Here is a 20,979-nt window from a genome sequence, read left to right on the forward strand (position 1 = left end):
AAAAAGAAAAAGAATGAATTGGACCCTGAAAATTGAAATTAGAATTTAAAAGATAGGAAATGGGAACTTTCAGCTTTTCAAAATTTAAGTAATTGTATTTATTCTCCAAATGTGCTCCAAGCATTTCATAAAGCTACAATCTTTGTTTATCACTGCCGTGATGGGATGGTAATCTGTTGTTTTGGTCTGTGAACTTGTAATATTTTCCCAAAAGAGCTGATGGAATCAAACAGACTCTTTCAAATATAAATTTAAAGTATGTACACTGTAAATAATAATCTTTACATAGTTTACATTTTTTCTGTAAATACGACATTCTGAGTGTGTGTTTGTGTGCCTGAAAAAAAAAAAAAGGGTGGGGGGGCGGTATGTAAAACGTTTAGTCCCTCTGTTTGGATAAGGATCTAAATGTAATTATTATTATAATAATAATAATAATAATAATAATAATAATAATAATAATAATAATAATAATAATAATAATAATAATAATAATAAAAATAAATAATAATAATAATAATAATTATTATTATTATTATTAATATTACAATTATTATTATCATTATTATTAGCCAGATGGCGATACCAAATATCAAAAGCCTGATCATTATTCCTCAGCAGATTTTCTAAATAATCATTTGAGTCAATGGGTGATAGAATTACCCTTAATCTTAAAAAAAAAAAAAAAAAAAAGGTTTGCAAGTTGCTTGTTTATCAATCTGTAAAAAATCGTTTTATAATTTTTGGATTTGCCAGTAAATCTGTGCTCGTTGGCAAAAATTTATAGGCTCTACTGTACGGAACAATTTTGACCTCCAAATCTTTTTTTTTATAAGGATAGATTGACATCATCATCATCATCATCATCATCATCATCATCATCATTATTATTATTATTATTAATTATTATTATATTATTATTATATTATTATTATATTATTATTATTATTATTATTATTATTATTAGCCCCTTGCTGTCAAGGAAAGTGTATTGACACATTATTCTTGAGATCGGGTCTGAATCAATCTGAAACAAATCAAAGAAAGAATAATATCCAACAGGGGTACACTTTGAAAATTTTACTTCAAAACCATCTTAAAGCGGTGAGTATGCGCCAAAGAAATTGATATATCACCATCATCATTTTATTATTATTATAATAATAATAATAATAATAATAATACTTACTTATTATTATTATTATTATTATTATTATTATTATTATTATTATTATTATTATTAGTCTTCCTGTCACGCTGTAACTAAATGTCCCCTTCTCATGATACCAGTGAATTGCCATAGTTCTCTCTGAAGCTGTTGACTAAATTAGAAATCTAATAATAATAAAGAATGAAAAAACAAAATCCAAAATGGCACACCTGCCCAAAATTGACCTCAAGTGAGTTGATCACTCACAGATAGCACAGTGCATTGCCTTTTTTGTTTAGATAGTCTAATATCAGCCTACAGGGAAGTGAAGATTTTAAAACGCTGAAATCAAGCTTTCTTTCAGTGTGAATCACATCTATTTAGGCAGGTTTGTTCCATCAAAAGGTGTGATTAACTTGACTTATGCCCTTAACTCAAATCAGAGCATAATGATGCAGCATCATTTGATTCTTCCTTGGGCTGTCTTCTCACCTTGCTTCCATGTGTGTTCACTGCTATTTGTTTCCTCCATTGTGCTCTGTTGTAAACTATTCCTTGACCTCTCTGGTCTTCTCCCTCCTTAGGGATTCCAGGTTTGAGCTTGATTTGTGATTTTGCAGTCCGGTTTTCTGAGTGTGTAGCCCATCCACCATCACTCCCTCTTTCTGATTTGTAGGTTGCTGGCTGGCCGCTTCCCACAGATCTTCCTTCATTCATGACTTTAACCATCCAATTGATGCCCAAATCAAAATCATCCTTTGCCATTTGTTTATACAAGTCTGTAATTTGCTGGTGATACCTTTTGTTGTCCTCCATGTTTCTGCTCAATACAGTGACACAGAATTTACATCGGTATTAGAATTTTCAAATTTTCTTCAGAACATGACCAATTATTGATGCAACATCTTTGTCCGTACCTCAATTATGTGTTTGCTAAACTGCCAAGATAAGAGAAAGTCTTTACTTCTTTTAGGTTTTCGTTTGAGATCTTTATGGTTAGCTTCTATTCTTAAAACCGTTGTTTATGTTTTATTTATGTTAAAACAACTTTTGATGATGTTGCAGTTTTATTTTTCTGTTGTTATTTTATTCCGAAAGTTGTAGTCTTGACAAAATTATTTGCCTTTTAAAAAATTCAAAATTGAGAATGCAAAAAGATACATTAAAAATGATTGAATTAAGAATAACATGCTTAATATCATAAACACACGATGTTGCAAGGTGTTAAATAGTTCTCCTCAATGACCATAATACATTTCTTCCTGTGATTACATACTGAAAAGAAAATCCTTCTCAAACAGCAGTCAGCTTAGATTCATTTTCGACGAAGATCCTCAACTATGGTATCGTATGATATACTGATTTTAAGTCCTATTTACTTTGGTTAAATGAATCATTGATTTGCAATTTGAAAATCAGTATCAGACTGGACTACAACAGACGTGCTTATTTGCAGGTCGGCAACGACGATTAAACAAAAATAAATAAATTTTAAAAAACAGGTCATTTATAGGAAAAGGGTCATCTTCAGGGAACAGAGAACAAGTAAGAAAGAGAGACAGCGATGTTGGAGGAAATGACTGGGACTGGGACGAGGAATGACTATATGGGAAACGTGTCAGTCCAATTGCCCAAAATGTTTCTGAGCAAGGATTCGAACACAACAAGAAAATTCAAGAAAGAGAAGTACTGGTAAATGATAAGGAGGGGCAGCAAGTGAATATGAAAAAAACTCTGAAGTTCATGTACACAAACGCAGACAATGTGATGAATAAGAGAGAGGAGTTAAAGGCTATGGCAGAAGAAGAAGATCCAGATGTGATAGCAATAACAGAAGCTAAGCCAAAGAATGCAACAACACACCCAACCATAGCAGAGTTAGGTATTGAGGGATACACTATAATAGCTAGCAGAGATTTTGAAACTTCCGGCAGAGGAGTATACCTATTGGTGAGGGAGAACCTCAAGGTTAACCCCATAGAGGAACTCGCAGATCACAACTTTAGGGAGAGCGCTTGGTGCTCGATTGGAGTAACTGGACAAAGTCAGATACTAGTAGGAGTGATTTATAGGAGCCCAAATAGTACAGGAGAAAATAATTAGAGAATGTTGGAGATGATAAGGAGAGCGTCACAAAAAAAAAGCATTCAGAGATCATTATTATGGGAGACTTCAACATGCCGGAACTGGAGTGGAAAGGGATGGACGAACCAAAAGAGGGAAGCCTGGAGGAAAGTTTCATAGAAACCATTGAAGATTGCTATCTACAACAGATAATAAAAGAACCCACAAGACAGAGAAAAAACCAGAAGCCCAACGTATTGGACTTGATATTGCTGGAGGAAGAAAATGACATTATCGACCTGAGTCACCCACTGGGAAAAAGCAACCATGCGACCATATTCCTAAAACTGAGGGCAACATCAGAGACTGTAGATGAAAAACTGACACTCAGATATAGGAAGGCTGATCTAGAGAGTATGAAAGAGGAACTGGGGCATATCAAATGGGAAGAAATACTAATCGAGGACACCATAGGAAACAACTGGAGTAGATTTACCAGAGTACTTAACCAATGCTTCGAGAAAAACATCCCGAAAAGCAGAGGGAACCGGGTTGGGAGAAGAAATCAACCTTGGATTACGCAGGAAGTGAGAGAGGCATTACGGAAGAAGAAGGCAGTAAATAGAAGATACTCTAGAAGCAAAAAGGAAGAGGATTGGGACAAATACAAAAGAGTGAGAAACGCAACTACTAAAATAGTCCGACAAGCACATCAAAAGTATGAGAACAATATAGCAGAGGAAACGAAAGAAAATCCTAAGGTATTCTGGGGTTATGTAAACAGTAAAATGAAGACAAGACAGGGAACCTGTGACATAAAAAAAGAAGATGGCACTTGGGCATCTGAAGATGAAGACCAGGCAGAGGTGCTAAATCTCTTCTTTGCAAGTGTCTTTACAGTGGAGAACCAGAAAAACTTGCCAGATATTGCTAAAAGAAGTAATATAGATACTACACAATGGCCGATTACTGAAGAGAGAGTAATGAAGAGACTAAATAACCTAAAGGAGAGTAAATCACCTGGACCTGGCAAACTTTATCCTTACATTCTAAAAAACTTAGCAGAGCAGCTAGTAGAACCCCTAACCAAGATATTTAACCAGTCGATGAAAGAAGGAAGACTACCAAGGGAATGGAAAGAAGCTAACGTCACAGCCATATTCAAGAAGGGAGACAGAAAAAATCCAGAAAACTACAGACCAGTGAGCCTGACATCTGTCGTCTGCAAGCTCATGGAACAGCTGATTAGAGAAGAAATAGTTGATCATATGACCAAGAACAAACTATTCAGCAAAGATCAACATGGTTTCATGGCGGGAAGGTCTACAGTAACAAACCTACTTGAAACAATGGATGACTGGACGAGAGACCTGGAATTAGGCAACAATTTAGATGTCATATACCTCGACTTCAGAAAGGCATTTGACAAAGTTCCACACTGGCGCCTAATCAGGAAATTGGAACAGTATCAAATTAATGATCAGACAGTCAAATGGGTCCGAGATTTCCTCAAAGATAGAAGACAAAAAGTGATAGTGAATGGAACAGCATCAGCGGAGAGACTGGTAACAAGTGGAGTTCCACAAGGAAGTGTACTGGGACCAGTTCTCTTCCTGATTTATATCAACGACTTGCCAGACAATCTATCATCTAAATGTAAAATCTTTGCCGATGATACTAAGCTCTATGGAGTAGCTAATACAGAAGAGGAAAGAAACACCTTACAACAAGATTTGAAAAAGCTTGAAGAATGGTCCGAAATATGACAGATGGAGTTCAATGTAGATAAATGTGCAGTTCTTCACCTAGGAAAAAACAACAGAGAAGCAAACTATATAATGAAAGAAAAACCCCTGCAGAAATCCAATGGGGAAAAAGACCTAGGAGTATTTATTGATAGGAAGCTAAACTTCAAGAAGCAAATTCAAAATGTTCAATCTAAGGCTGGTAAAACACTCGGAATAGTGAAAAGAAATTTCAAAATCTGAAAACAAAACACATGACTACCATCTACAAGACTATAGTTAGATCAAAGCTGGAATATGCCAACTGCATATGGTATCCGAAGTTTGAGGGAGACAAAGACTGTTTGGAAAGAGTGCAAAGGAGAGCAACAAAACTTATCACACACCTGAAAGACAAAACCTACTGTGAGAGATTGAAAGAATTAAATCTCCCGACCTTAGATTACAGGAGAAGAAGAGGAGATATGATCCAAACATATAAAATAGTAAAGGGAATAGACAGGGTAGAGGCAGGATTTCTTAAACCAAACAAGAACATTCAGACACGAGGAAACAGCAAGAAACTGGAAAAAGAACGTTTTAAAACAAATGAAAGAAGGAACTTTTTTTCATCTAGAATTGTAAATAACTGGAATAAACTGCAAGAAACCACAGTATCAGCAAAAAAATTGAATAAATTCAAAGCAGAGCAACATCCTAGGAAATAAGTTCAATTATAAAAATTGGTCCAATCATTAATAGATGAGGAGGAGCGAAGGAGACTACACCAAGTCTAAAAGCGCTGTACAGATGTATCCAATCCAGGTATCCAGATTTAGAAAAAAAAAAACGACGATAAATACGTATTGACTGTGATTCTTGCTTTCCCCTTCTCGAACGAATAAAGGATTTGGACTTATGAGATGATGAGCAGATATATTGGCAGATTATCTACCGGCAGTTTAAATGAAGCAAATCGATGCAAACAACACAATAAAAGCAAATGGGTTCAGCAAGCTATCAACGTTTCCATGGTAACAGATAGTAGAGATGCTAAAAATTGTGTATTTTGAGTAAGTAGAGTTGAAACATGCTGCATTGCGATATGATTAAACTATTAAGCCATTCGGTACCAACCATTCTTAAGATATCACCTGTCTTCTACCCTTTTTACTAAATAAACACATAAGGCAATTTGATCATATATGACTCGATTTTATGGCCTAAATGGTTTCTACAGTAAACAACATGGCGGCCATCACTTACCCTTTCTTTTGATCACCATCTCTTTCGCATTCTATTGAAATATGAAGTATAAGCACACTTAATGCGAACTAATCCATTTGGCATATTCATAATCTATGTGACATACTATGAATAACTCGTAAATCGTAAAATTGAGATAGAATTTGACAAAATACTCAATCATGCAATTGGCGAAATATAGGGTTCACCATTGTGGTGAACTTGAAGGGGGAAAATCATCTTCCGGTGAAGTCTTTATCTTTAGTAAAATAGTTCACTTATTTTCCACTTTTCTGATATCTTCTAAAAGTAATGAGTGAATGATATTGGCACACTTTGTTTTATATTGTCTTTAAATATAAAGGAACTGTTTTTAAAAGAAATTTTGACTTTTATTTTATACAAAATCAAAAGATGTTTTTCGTCTTTATTTCATTAATATATTAATCCGCCCTTCGTTACGGGGCCGCCATATTGGGAAGAGTTTGTTTCTAAAATACTACGAATTTTATCTCAAATCATCGGTTCGCTGGGGAAATTATTGTGATTGTTGGTGGCACGAATCAATTAACAGGGGATTGGTGTAATGGCAGATCAGGATAAATTGAATATAGACAGTATAATAGCTCGCCTATTGGAAGGTAAGTTTATGAAAGTGTATCCCCCAAAGTCCCCTCTAGCAAGTTCCTTTTTCGAAAGGGTCGACAAATTCTCTTTTCTTGTCTAGTGTTTTGCTGTAGAACAAACCGACGTTCAATGTCATTTCGAAGGTGAAGGAACGAAGTATAACTTTATTGTGTGTTCTTTATTTTTAAAATGTAATGCATGCTTTTGGTATTTAGTTCGATGTTTTGTTTATAAACAGTTTCGCCACCGCCCAAATCAAATCAAAATCTGACCAACCCATTCCATTCATTGTCAATGAGTTCCCGGGTCTAAACAAATCCCAAGCAACCAGACTATATGTACTGATACTAATGAATGTGACATTGATATAGCTATTCTGTGTTACGGTCTCCACAGTGATTCTCTTTTCTCCGTACATCTCTCGCTGTGACTGGTGGCCTGGGCCTGGTGGTGAGAACTTTGAATTTGAGTTTGAGGAAGTAGAGGCAGAGGATGATTTTGCTGTCTTTTGATTTGAACAGGGCTGTTCTAAATATTCCCTTAGTCTCATTGGCAATTTCTGAAAATGTTGATAAGCCGTTGATTGATATTGGTAAATATCGAGCTGGCTTCTGGTCATTGCCATGATTGATTCTTCCACTAGGCCAGGCCAGGTTTCGGATTTTCCACAACTCGCATTCAAATCAGGATCACTCAGGATCGTGTCCGACAAAGCAGTTTGAAAACAATTAGAAATCAATGTCATTGTGTCAGTTTATAATTTGGGTGGAAGACACTGGCCTCCAACTTCAATAGGAAACTTCCTGGTAAATAAATGAAAATTCAGTTTTCAAATGACAGTTTAAAATCTCGTTTCGCTTTACTATGATGACTCATGACTTACTAAACTAATGCAGTATCAGTAAAAGTGTATTTCAATATCCCATTTAATAATTTTATAATATAACACTAAAACCGTTTGAATTTTTGTCTCCAGGTTATAGAAGCAGAGTTATTCAATTTATTTTTATACCTTAAAAACACCATCATAAACGGCAAGGAAATCAAAATGTTGTCATTTAAATCCTCACTTTGTCTCTGTTAATCAACTGAAAGCCACCACGATAAACTCATTAAACCGAAAAGAAATTGTAGAATAACCGAAGAAAAAGTTTGCCAATGACTGAACACGGTTCCCATATCATCATCTGTAACTCTTACAAAGAGTTGTTACATAATGTGATCAATTGTATTTATCGACCATCCCTCACCATAACACACTAGAGACAGGGCACTTGCCCATCACACACTTCGCACAGGCACAGCCTCTCCCCTTCGCCACCAACCCGTCTGCCTAATGTGATCAATTGTATTTATCCACCATCCCTCACTATAACATTAACCTCTATTCCCTACTCACTCCCACGCGCATACACACTACACTACGACTACTTAACCACAAAGTGACTGAGTTGAGTTTGATCCGATGTATTGTGTGTGACAGTGAGATGAACTTAATAGCAGGTTCTGGGTGTCTTTGAAGGGTGTGTACATTACCCATGATGGCCTTGTGATAGGCTAGTGCCCTATCCAGAAGGTAATGAGCAATTCATATTGTCTGGTCAAGTTATTGAAATGATACATTTGGCTCGATGTGCCTAATGGCTCCAAGGACTAACACTACTGCTACACGTTCACATCACATCAACATATTGGCATTAGTATTACTATCACTAACACAAACCACAACATAGCATTATTTGTCATGATGATCTAAACTACAACAGCTAGAATACTAATTTGTGTACAACATGGCTGCAACTATAACAATTGCATGTTATCATATAGAAATCAGCTATGGTAGTAATGTTATCACCTACAAAGTTTTCTAATTGGTTGAACAAATTAGAGGCTGGACATTTTGGTAGATGTCTCAATAAGATGGCTGATTGTGTTGATTCTTGTCATTTCCATGATTACTTTGTCATTTTCATTTTCAGTTCGTGGTTCAAGACCAGGCAAGAATGTTCAGCTGACAGAATCTGAAATAAGGGGACTTTGCCTCAAATCAAGAGAAATTTTTCTAAGTCAGCCCATTCTCCTAGAGTTAGAGGCTCCTTTAAAAATATGTGGTAAGTCAATTGCATTATCGTCAACAATCCCTTTTTCCGAAAAAAAAATAAAAAAATATTGTAAACAATACCATTACCATATTAGTCTTAGGATAATGACATGTGGTAGGATGCCCAATGCCTTTCCACATCACCTTTTCCTTTGCCAGATATATTTTAAAATTGTGAGCTTTTATATAGCACAAAATTGCGGGTGGTTGGATGGGAGCATCACCCTTGAATCATATACCTATGATGTTCGCATGGGTATACGATCCGATAGTGATGTCGTTTCTTCTTCTCTTTACTCTTCTCTATCCTGCTTCTTTGGTTTGTGATTGTATTTTTGACAGGGGATATTTTTTTTTCAGTAAATCTTCTGCCTGTTTGTTCTTGGTTATTTATAATTTAGCTTATGATATCTTTAGGTTATGATTTTGATTTACATTTGTACTATTTTTGTTAGATTGCTTGTTTTTTGTTTCAGCGGTCTCTCATATAACCTCAATTGTGTTGGAAGAGACCTAAAGCAACAAACAAACAAACAAAAATAGCACAAAATTCACTGAAAATGCTTTGCATTCTACGTATTCATGGGCTGAAGCCAATGCAATTCAAAAGGCAATGGATTTGCTTCATCTTGTCCACAAGACTTCAAAACTGTGTGAAGATAGCCACAGCCTATTTACCTCTGAATACTTCTGCAGGACTGAACTCTTGTCCTGTTTTGTCCTAGCTTTGAAGGAGTGCATGAATCATGTTATTGCTAACACTTAACATTTTTTTTCAATAAAGATGTTTCATCATTTTTGAAGCCTTACTTTCATCAATTATCAAGTGTCTGTATACCTAAACTAGTCTTTCCTTATTTGCCTATTGTAAAAATTATAATTTTTGTTCTTTTTCTCCAGGTGACATCCATGGTCAGTACTATGATCTTTTGCGACTTTTCGAATATGGCGGTTTCCCTCCAGAGTCCAATTACCTTTTCCTGGGTGATTATGTCGATCGTGGCAAACAGTCCTTGGAAACCATTTGTCTTCTCCTCGCCTACAAGATCAAGTACCCAGAGAACTTTTTTTTACTGAGAGGCAATCACGAATGTGCAAGTATCAACAGAATATATGGATTCTATGATGAATGTAGGTTCCAAGTACTTGTATTTCATATTTGACATCTTAACTAATGTATTGCAAAGTTTATTTACGGAATTCAGTATGCTATAGACCCTCAGTATAATTTCCAATCATCTGCTAAATAATGTCTTTTTATTGAAGTTCAGCACTCAGAAAGGGGGATATCAATGTGTTTGCGTGAAAGTTCAGTAAATTTTTGCCTCCTGAATTGGCAATCCAGGTTTAAGAAAATGCTAACTAGTTCTGAATTGCTAGAGTTATATTTTCCTAAAACTCATGAAATTCGTATAACTGAGTTTTTAAAAAAAAATTCTTTTATATTTGTAATTAAGAATACAAAATTATTTTGTCTTTTATATCTGTAATAGAATAACATTTTTTTCATTTGCACTTTAAAAAAAAAATAAATCTGGGAAAAGCTCATATATTTTGTACTGAACTGTGTCTGATGCTGTACTCCAAAACATGCCATTATGTCATCAGTGCTTAAATTATTGATTCATTGTTTTTATTCATCTGTGACAGTATGTCTCCAGGAATGGTGTAATTCTTCATGCGTGTGTCTTTTAAAATATATTCTATATATTTAGATTGGTCCTCTGTCCCATTCATAAAGACTACCATGATGAAGAAATAAGAGGTGGGAAAAAGGTGTCCCCACAGCAAAAAAAAATCTATAGAACCAAAGTTTATCCTGCTTTCTGCAGCATTTAACAAGTAGAAGCAAAATTTTGTTAGTTACTCTTTTGATGGGAAGTTTGTCTCTTGCAAAGTACTTTCTCTCACCAAATACCAACAGGCTGGTGAGGAAATACCTCTTCTGCATTTGAGTTCAATGTTGGACCTATTTGTTATGAGGTCGGTGCTCTACCAAGATATCAGGATCCCCTTATTGTCTTAAAATCTATTGAAAATATAATTGTCATCATATGACAGGAGCACATTTTTAAAATTTTAACTCCTCTCTTTGAAGCTCTTAAAGATTACTGACAAAGTGAACATTACTTTCTTTTTTCTTTATAAATTAATGGAAATAAATAGGTTAAGTTAAAGAATCTTAATGGCAAGATATACTCAATGCAGTTGTTTAGATATTTAGATAGAAGATTGAATATCTATAATGGTTCTGGCACATGCTTCTGACGTATCGATCAATTTATGAAACATTGTTCACTGCCATGAAACCATATTGAATTTTCAAAGAAATATTACTGGAGATCATTCCCTATACTCTTTTATTTTTGTTTGCTCCCACCAGTGATATAAAAAAATATTTTCTTAATTCTTTTGTACCATTAGTTCATCCTTTACATTTTGAGAGGTTGTGCCTTTGATATTACTAAAGTATTTTTCACCCTTGGTATGTTTAAAAGTTTGGTTTTTCAACACATTAATGATAGATCTTCATTTCAATTTTTAAAATTTAATCCACAGGCAAGCGACGGTACAATATCAAATTGTGGAAGACATTTACAGATTGTTTTAACTGTCTACCTATTGCTGCCATCATTGATGAAAAAATTTTCTGCTGTCATGGAGGTATGTGTCAATTAATTTGAAATGTAGTATGGTACCAATAGTTAAATTTTAACATCCTAAATTGTCATCATCGACCTTAATACAGAAATATGAACTTGTCCTTTGCGTGTTATAAGTCGTTTTTTTTTTTTAAACCTGAGAATATCAATATGATATTGGTATGACAAACCCTTATAGCTCATGCAAAGTAGATTAAGACGAGGCACACATAACGTTACACAGCATAGTGAGACCTTACCAAAACCACAGCCTCTTTTTACGAGATACTGTGCTTCACTGTTTAAATTTGTTTTTAAATTGTTTCAATTCAGGTCTAAGTCCTGATTTGCAGTCAATGGAACAAATCAGAAGAATCATGCGCCCAACAGATGTACCAGACCAGGGTCTACTGTGTGATCTTCTATGGTCAGATCCAGACAAAGAAACAATGGGTTGGGGAGAAAATGATCGTGGTGTGTCTTTCACCTTTGGAGCGGAAGTTGTAGCAAAGTTCTTGCATAAACATGACTTGGATCTCATTTGCCGTGCTCACCAGGTCAGTGAACATATAGGGTTATTGAGTGTCTTATAAGATCAAGGCTTTTTTTTTTTTTTTCAATTGGTTTTTGGTGTTATGTTTGGGGGTTTCCTGCTATGTTAACATAGTACGGAATATTGGGTTCATTTCTAAATCTAAGAATATTTATTGATTTAAAATTACTTTTTAGTGTTGGGCAGTTACAGGGAGAAATTTTAAAATTGTATTTGTTTTTACATGATGGTATACTTTTAATGATTTTGTTTAAAATGGCTGATTTATTATTTTTATTTTGTGTTTGGTCGTAGGGTTGAGATGTGGTGGGTGACTTTCACATTTTATCTTCAAATTCAAACTTTTTTGTAGAAGTTTAAGGGACATTTTCTGAATGTTTCTATTTTGCAAGAGGTTTACATTTGTTTAAGATCATAATCTAATTTTTGGCTATGATATATAATTATTAAAATTAATTTTAACAGGTTGTTGAAGATGGCTATGAATTCTTTGCAAAAAGACAGTTGGTGACATTATTTTCTGCTCCAAATTACTGTGGAGAATTTGATAATGCAGGGGCCATGATGAGCGTTGATGAAACACTGATGTGTTCTTTCCAGGTTGGTTTTTGATGGTTCTTTTTTCCCCTAGATGTTGCTATGTTTCTCGTTGCCCTATTTTAATATAAATTATTATTATTGATGATAATCTTCCTCAGGATTTGGGGATTTTGAAGATTTGCCTCATCAAACATTATCCTCTTATAAAAGCTTAGGTCGCTGAGTGGTTGAGTTGTGGGAAAACCACTGTCATGTCTTGTTTTATTTTGATACTTGAGCTCAGTTTCACGAAATTTGGGCGATATTTCATTTTCATGATGTTAGCCTAGACAGACTGGTGACCGAGACCAGTGGTGGGTGGTCTTCAATGAGTTGATCCTGGAAAGGAGGCAATTGGGTCTAGATTTCTTTTGTAAATAGCTTTAGCATGAAGGCACAGTTGGATGTTTATTAGTTTATGGCTGTTTAAAAAATCGATACTTCTAACTACAGTGGTGCTTTAAGTTTAAGGGGGGACCTGTAGTCAAAAATCCATTTTTGATTGTAATGCTAATATTGCTATTCCCTTGTTATTTTAAGGTGGTAGGAGGTCTAATTTGATGATTAACACCAAAAAAAGCCCCAAAAAAAATTTTTGTTAGACATAGTGAGACTAAATAGGCTAAAAATAGACCAAAAATCCCAAAATTTCTTACAGTAATGCAGCCAAAACCAACGAATAGATCTCTTCCAAATTTACACACAATGTTTCTTACAACAAGAGCTATACCATGACGTAAAGGTTTAGCAATAGTCCTGAAAATAAATTTTTAAGAATTTTTTTTCGATTTCGGCTGAAAATTTGGCGCGGAATTACAGTAAAAATTCGATTTAAAAATTCATAAAACTGCTCAATTTTAGTTTACCCCAAAACCCCTACGTCATGGTACAAAACACATTATAAGAAAGATTCTGACCAAATTTGAAGACAATCTGATGGAAAATAATCCAGATATGAATGTTAGAAAATCAGAAAATGACGCAAAATGGAGTTTTGAGAAAACGCAAAATTTGTCTTTAATTTGATAATAAAGTTAATTTTGCAGACAAGCACAGGAAAACATCCATCAAAATTTCAAAGTATATTCAATATAGAACAAGAAAACAGTTAAATTTTGTACATTTATCAAATTCTGAAAAAAATTATGATCGATTCGCTAACCCATACCCCTAAGAAAAAATTTGCGGAAAAATTGAATGATATCAGTTTTTTACAAAAAAATTAATTTAGCGATCAAATATGATTTATATTTATAAAATTCATCAATTAAATCTCATAAACTAATAATATGATGTATAATTTGATGTTAAACACCCAAAAAAAACTCAGAATTTTTAAAATAAAATTTTTAAGGGGCATTATAGGCTAAAATTAGACGTAAAACCCTAAAATTTCTAACATAGATGCACCAAAAACTAGCATATAAATTTCTTTCAAATTTAAACACAATGTTTCTCACATAAATAGCTATATCGTGATGGAAGAATTTATCAATAGTCTGGAAAATAAAATTTTTAGAATTTTTATTTGATTTTGCCTGAAAATTTGGCGCGTATCGACAGAAAAAAATGAATTAAAAAAATTTTAAAATTGCTAAATATTAATTTACCCCCAAAAACTTCCATCATGATGTAAAAGACATCATAGAAAAGATTCTGAATAAATTTGAAGATGATCTAAAGGAAAATGGCTAAGATAGGATTGCTAGAAAATCAGAAAATGACATAAATCGGAAAATTGAGAAAGCGCAAACTTTTTTAATAATTTGACATTGAAACTGATTTTGCAGGCAAGTAAAAGAAATGATCCATCAAACTTTCAAAATATGACCATTATAGGCCAAGAAAACAAGAAAACTTTATAATTTAATCTAAGTCTAAAAAATTTATAATCGATTCGCTAACGCATACCCCTAAAAAAAAAAAAAAAAACTATAAAATTCAATTTTTTCCGTATTCAGAGATAAAATATTTTTGAGGTCAAATATGATTTATATCTTATGAATTCATTATTGTAATCACAAAAACTAATTATTTACTGTATACAATAGATTATAAAGAGATTTCTAGATATATTAAAAAGTCTCGAAATATGATTTCGTAAAATATGATATGGCGCGCTACCCTCATTTTTCAATGCTGCTTGAGAGACAAGTCATATAAAATTAGATATCTAGTCAATTTTAACTGCAAAATCAATTCTATTTTAGACAATAAAACAGCTAAATGATGCAAATAGATATAGCTCAGAATAAAAAGCAATTTGCTTTCCCAAACCCCTTGGAAATAAATTCCTTTCGCCTCAATGCAGGAAAAATCAACACCACTTGTTTGCCACCGCTTTTTTAGTACCATAGTTCCACAAAGAGGGTTGATCTTGCTCTGGTTGGTAAAAAAAAAAAAGATATTTCATTAGCAATTTTTGGAAATACATTATAAGTCATTGACATAAAATGCATCTGTCAAAGAAAGACCAATAAATAAAATGGTCATCATTCACACCAACACAGTTGAAATTTCATTGTTTTTACATCCACAGAACAGAACTCTTGGCGACAAACAATTTTCTGTTATTAAGTTAATATATTCAATAGTAATTCATTTCAAATGATGTTTTATCATTTTCATTTAGAAAAATGAGTATTTATTTTATTGATCATTAATCAAAAATGTAAAGGCGCTATGGAGATTTGGAAACATTACTAACCAGTGTCAAAAAGTACATGCAGACACTCTGCTGTGCTGGCCCAGATGATGGTTTGCTGGTTGATCAGTTTGCCACAGGAGGGCCTCAACACACCTTTCCAGAATAGCCCTTGAGCCAGCATCTTTATTTATTGTCAGGACACCAGTACAGTCAACTGAATTCTTTCATGTTAGCTGTCGATGAAAACAAGAAATTAAATTAAATTCACTGCAGTGAAAATGGCACATATGCCAATGCCATTGCTAAAGTTTAAAACAACAACAACAACAATAATAATAATAATAATAAAATAATAATAATAATAATAATAATAATAATAATAATAATAATAATAAAATAAATAATTTGGAAAAAAAAATTATCTAACATTGTCATTATCATTATCCTAGACATTTCAAACACTACTAAAACTGCTACCACTACAGACCTTATCATTATCTATCAAAGATATTTACTCTCTCTTTCTCTCCCTCTATATCACTATCTCTCGAACATAACATTCCAAACCCAATTTTCCGATATAAATCCCCCTCCAAAGAAAAAAAATTGAAAAGTGTGGACGATGTATGCAGTATCAGCCAAAATAAAGATAATTACAATAACTGAATGAAAAGTATTTTTTTTAAAAGGGTCCTGATCCTGAGACTGAGAATGTCTTTTCTTCTTGTGAGTCGCACGAACTTCACGAACCCTCTAGACAGTCTTGATCTTGACAAATTTGGAAACATATTGACTGGGAATCGAACCTTGAAACATCTGATCAGGTCTAGGTTTTATCGCCTGACATGGAGGGCTGATTTTTTTTTGGGAGGGGGGGGGGGAGTAGTATTTTATTATTGTTTGGCCCTGTTATTTTTCATAAAATAAAGTTAACTTGCGATAACAACGAGTGTGTCACAGTCGAACAAACACACAATCTCACAGGGCATGTTTAGTTATAAAAATAAGCAATAAATTAAAATGTGGTGTATTTCTTATGCTTACCTTGTAAACTAAGTATTCTGTGACTTGAATAGAGTGAAGAATTACCAAAGTTCATCAAAATCAACTTGTAATGCGATGAGTGAGGTCCAAAAGCGAATGAATTCATAATATTGTAAACAAAGGCAGGGACAGTCAGGGAGCGGCCATTGACGCTATCGTGGTGCATTGTGGGTCACTATTGCCACGTTCGAGGATAAATTTAGATCGGAATCATGTTTTGTTACTAAATTTAGACGCACCGTGACCTGACCTCAAATCAACCAATGAGAGCTCGTGACATTGTATAAATGGTATTCACTATTTGACCTTGTGATAATTCATGTTTATAATCATGATGTCGATGTTGCCAGATTGAAAAAAGAAATGGCTAAGCTTTCCATCGATATGCGCCATGACCGGGTGGATAGGCTTTGAATAGCTGTTGTCAAGACCCAAACATTTGACAATATAGACCTTTAGAAAATAAAACGTGGATACCTACGTTATAAAACTGCATCAAAAACACGTTTTTAATTGAAAATATGAAATTTTCTTTATATTTTAGGATTCTAGAATAATTAAACTACCTGAAAAGTGGACTAGCCCAATTTGGCCGAAAAAAATTTTTTTAAACCAAAAATGACTACAGGTCCCCCCTTAATGGCAATGGAAATGAGAGCCTGGCAATAATTTCTCTATTGTATATAGACTTGTTATAGTGGGAAAGAGTGATTTGGAGACTGAGAATAACAGGAACCTGATCTAAAATGAAAAGCATAAATGCACGTTTATTTATCAACAAACATTATACACACATGCAAAGTGAGGCTGTCGGTACGGCAGATTTATGTGCAGATAACGGACTTTGCCACGATGTTCACCCCTCCAAATTAAATGAAATAACTCATCTTACTCAATATTGGACCAGTTCAGTGTCATATCAATGCACACAACTGCACCGGTCATTAGCATCACACCACGATCACGGCTGCCTTTTTTTTTTTTACGTCATAGCGTGTCGGTTACTATGGTTGTCAATTTCAGTGTCAATCATCATACCTAATTTCAACTTGACAACACTATGGATTCTCAAAATCAACAGAGAAACTGATTATTGAGTCTAAAGTTTTTGTGTATTGAAGAAGTGGAGAAGAAAGGCAATGATTGTAGAGTTATGTCAGCTCTTTAATATGAAGTCCAGTGCTGTATACATTATTTTGAAGGATTATTGATGTATTTAAAGGGTTAAAATACAACTTTTGGTTCTTTCCCTGGAAAGAAAGCTTGGGAATAATGAGAATTTATGCTTGGAACGAAGGTTCTCGTTATAACCAAGCTCCACTGTAAAAAAAAAGGATCAATTCATATACTATTCTGGCAGAGCTCTCTCTCTCTCTCTCTCTCTCTCTCTCTCTCTCTCTCTCTCCCTCTCTCTCTCTCCCCCTCCCTCTCTCTCCCCCCCCCCCCCCCCCCCCCCCCCCCCCCCCCTTCTGTGTGTTTACCTTCTCCGTGTTTCTCTTTCAACTACTCTTCAATAATTTTATATTTATAGTAATCACTAGTCATAGATAGATTTTATACAATGACCGAAGGGTGTCCAACTTAGTTAACTCTTTTTACCTTTGTTAGATATGGTTACCAATTTATTAATGATTTATGAGTATTATTTATAAGCTGTATTACCAGGTTGCAATAACAGAGAGATATTGTAGCTTGCTTTGTAAAGTTTAAAACAAATGCATTCTGGCTTTTTGGCCAAACATTAATCGTAATTCCTTGTTGCAGGTGATATTAGTAATGTTGAGAGCCTTTAAGATTGTTTCAAGTAAGGGGCAAATCATTGAATATTTACACAGTAATATCTATCTTTAGAAATAAAAGATAGCAAGTATATCTGTATGTGCATGAGTGTTGACTACATATCTGCTATGAAAATTTGGCAATTTGTTTACATTTTTATCTTTCTGGTGGAAGACATCAGGATTTTTCTGATTTAGGTTGATTTTACTATGGTCATATGAAATTTTAAAATCAATTTTGATTCTTAAGATTTACGACGCCATTTTAAACCAGAAGCAAAATGCAGAATCACATCAAATGTTTAACAGTACATACATACATCCTTCAAAGTTTAAGGCATGTTATGCTTTGATGCGTTGAAATTTAACACTGGTTACAAAGACCTAAATGCATACCATTCACTCTGTAAACTATCTCGAATGCATTGTATGGAGGGGACATCACTCTGCTCATTGTTATTGATTTGGACCATGAGTAGTCATTGGGTCTCACTAAAATATATAAAATGATTATAAACGTTTTAGGTCACACATTATTTTGTATATTAGGTGGAGTGGGAAAAGCATTAGGATACCTACTAACCAATTAACCAGTAGGTGTTTGACCAATCAAAATACGGGATTCGTGACACTTTCCCCCTAAGCTCTCTCATACATTGTAAAATTTGAGCGACTGGTGGAGAAAAAAGTTATAATCTTGAGTTTTCTGAGTTCAATTGTTTTTTCAGGTACCTCTGTTATTGGATTTGCAAAAGAATTTACTTTGCATCAATTTCTTTGGGGTTTTTTTGTCAATTTTTAAAATCGTCCTTTTGTTTTTTCTGATTTTCTCTCTCTGTCTTAACCTTTGTGTTCTATTTTTTTATTTCTCAGATTTTGAAACCAGCGGACAAAAAGAAATTCCCTTATGGGGGTTTGAATGCAGGCAGACCTGTTACTCCACCGAGGGGAAACACAAAAGCTAAGGGCAAGATGTGAAAAGCAACCCCCTCTTCCAACCATTTCTTTCTTCTTATTCTTTGTAGATCTCTCTCTCTCTCTCTCTTACTCTTGTTTGTAAGTACTTTTCAGACTACTGGGAACTTGAGGAGGGTGGGGTCCAAAAATTTTCAAAGGTGTTTCTTTTGTTATGATGCAGTGATGACCATGTTCGTAAAAACAATAGATGACTGCAGTATACGTAATTTATTGAACACTATATCTCGCTGTCCACTTCTGTTATCTGTCCTTAGATTTCAAAGGCCAATTGATGATTTGTTGAATGTGTAACCATGGTTATTACTATAAAATGATTTTGCTTGAGTGGAGATACTCGTTGTGTGATTGATTATTGTGGTGCAACAGTATTGAGTTTTGACTGACTTTCCTTATAAGTATGTGTGGTTGACATTGTACATAATGAAATTCTGAATGTTGAGATTTGTGAGAGATTGTATATACTGCACCACCTTTTTTTTTTTGGTTTTGTTTAGTGATAATTATATAACTGTGGCTAATTATTTGTACCCACCCAAGTGATTTTTACATGAATTCATTATTGATCAGTGGTATTTGTAACTCCCAAATTAAGAAGTAAAGCTAAATTGCAAAGCTCGACATTGATTAGTTGTCTTGCTCATTTGTTGATGCTTTGTATGTATATAAGCCTCATCGTTTTATGTGGGTTTTTAAGATTCATTTTTGGTATTGTTTGAAAAGCAGGGAGAAATTTAGTGTACTTGTTGAGCATCCACATTTTATCATACCTTAATATAATGCACACATCATCCTGGGTCCATTTGTGGTGTGATGATTAAATTTCAGGTTAGGTCATGTTACAGTTTTCAATATGGTCAAATATGTCATATTGATATTGCGCTAGGATGAGAGGGGGCTTTAACAACACTGGGGATTTTCTAAATTCATATAGTGGGATCACAGTACAGGAGAATATTGAGAATGTAATGTTTTGTGGATGAATATAATTTCCATGTACTATGATCTTGTGCTGTATGTTTGTAGAAAAAAATGTATTGGATAGATTTTACTGTTTCATGGCTAACCTGAGTGTGAATGTTTTTTTAAAAACTTAAATTATTGTAATGAGATTTTATTTCATTCATATGACAATTTCATTGTTTTTGTAACTTACTGGCTTGTTGGCTTTTCAGTATGTCAGAGTATTTGGCACATCCTAAAGGTTTCCCCCCTCTCATAATTGAAGGCTTAATATTACTTGGTTAGAGATCTTATTGTTACATCATTAAAACAAACATTAATTTTTCAAAGTATGTGTTTGTTTTTACTCAATCTCATCACCATAGTCAGAATAGCAGATGGATGAAAGTCATTTTCCTACCAATATTAGTCTTGGGCAATTGACATCAGATCAATTTGTCTGGAGGTAGACTGTCTTTATTTCTGAAACAAACTGATCTGACCCACGGTGGGTAGGAGGTTGCTTGTGTCTCCTATTGCCCTATATTTGTTTTCTGTTTTTGTCTTGGAATGGGATTGCTTGGTTTTGTCGGAACCTTAGTAGAGAGGGTAACAGTCAAATGTATATTATTACTTTTTTGAGGGGGGGGGGGGGGGGGGGGGGGGGGAGTTATATTTTATTTTTCCTTGTAAATCACCTCCCTGTTATGTACTGACAGTTATTTTTTTATTTTGAACATATCTTGTAAACATGTGAGTATTCCTCTTTGTGGGATCATGTGCTGGTGATCTCAAACTAAGTACATTGATGGTAATGGTATGCTCTTGACACCTGCTCCCTATTTGAGCCAATTTCCCTTTGTCTTCTTACCTTTTCTTGGGTGCTTTAATTGTAATTCTAGAATTTT

General features: G+C 34.2%; 2 protein-coding genes and 1 long non-coding RNA gene across 7 annotated transcripts in view; 1 reads left to right on the top strand and 2 right to left on the bottom strand.

Moving 5' to 3' along the window:
• The window catches only part of LOC144968738 (uncharacterized), a 36,444-nt gene extending 30,013 nt beyond the window's left edge, over positions 1 to 6,431 (bottom strand). For 2 of the 3 annotated variants that reach the window (XM_078907373.1, XM_078907374.1), the window contains exon 1: positions 6,205 to 6,431. In XM_078907373.1, the coding sequence (XP_078763499.1) occupies positions 6,205 to 6,223 (19 nt within the window). In that variant the 5' untranslated portion in view covers positions 6,224 to 6,431. Of the gene's footprint in view, positions 45 to 6,204 lie in introns of those variants that run through there. The other variant, XM_078907372.1, reaches the window with a different exon arrangement.
• On the top strand, positions 6,397 to 20,421 carry LOC144968739 (serine/threonine-protein phosphatase PP1-gamma catalytic subunit B). The gene is made up of 7 exons (XM_078907375.1): positions 6,397 to 6,824; positions 8,790 to 8,921; positions 9,812 to 10,042; positions 11,471 to 11,575; positions 11,887 to 12,110; positions 12,572 to 12,706; positions 19,028 to 20,421. The coding sequence occupies exons 1-7, from the start codon at positions 6,770 to 6,772 to the stop codon at positions 19,130 to 19,132; spliced, it is 987 nt and encodes a 328-aa protein (XP_078763501.1). The 5' UTR covers positions 6,397 to 6,769; the 3' UTR covers positions 19,133 to 20,421.
• On the bottom strand, positions 14,864 to 16,646 carry LOC144968740 (uncharacterized). 3 transcript variants are annotated; one of them, XR_013644638.1, is made up of 3 exons: positions 16,422 to 16,544; positions 15,393 to 15,565; positions 14,864 to 15,067 (listed from the first exon to the last, which is right to left on the bottom strand). It is a non-coding gene; the product is annotated as an uncharacterized LOC144968740 (long non-coding RNA). The 3 variants fall into 3 exon arrangements; XR_013644637.1 differs by having other exon boundaries at positions 16,377 to 16,512; XR_013644636.1 differs by lacking the exon at positions 14,864 to 15,067 and having other exon boundaries at positions 15,401 to 15,565; positions 16,377 to 16,646.
• Positions 20,422 to 20,979: the final 558 nt, after the last annotated feature.

Source organism: Berghia stephanieae, chromosome 3 (genome assembly GCF_034508935.2).
Source record: "Berghia stephanieae isolate SIO BIC M18660-M18661 chromosome 3, UCSD_Bste_1.3, whole genome shotgun sequence".
Lineage (NCBI taxonomy): Eukaryota > Metazoa > Mollusca > Gastropoda > Nudibranchia > Aeolidiidae > Berghia > Berghia stephanieae.

What these genes read in the sequence shown, in the direction of transcription:
- LOC144968739 (XM_078907375.1), top strand. Translation starts at nt 6,770, where the DNA reads ATGGCAGATCAGGATAAATTGAATATAGACAGTATAATAGCTCGCCTA. An exon ending in AATAGCTCGCCTATTGGAAG is followed by an intron (nt 6,825 to 8,789) that starts GTAAGTTTATGA and finishes TTTCATTTTCAG; the next exon opens with TTCGTGGTTCAAGACCAGGC. An exon ending in AATTTTCTGCTGTCATGGAG is followed by an intron (nt 11,576 to 11,886) that starts GTATGTGTCAAT and finishes GTTTCAATTCAG; the next exon opens with GTCTAAGTCCTGATTTGCAG.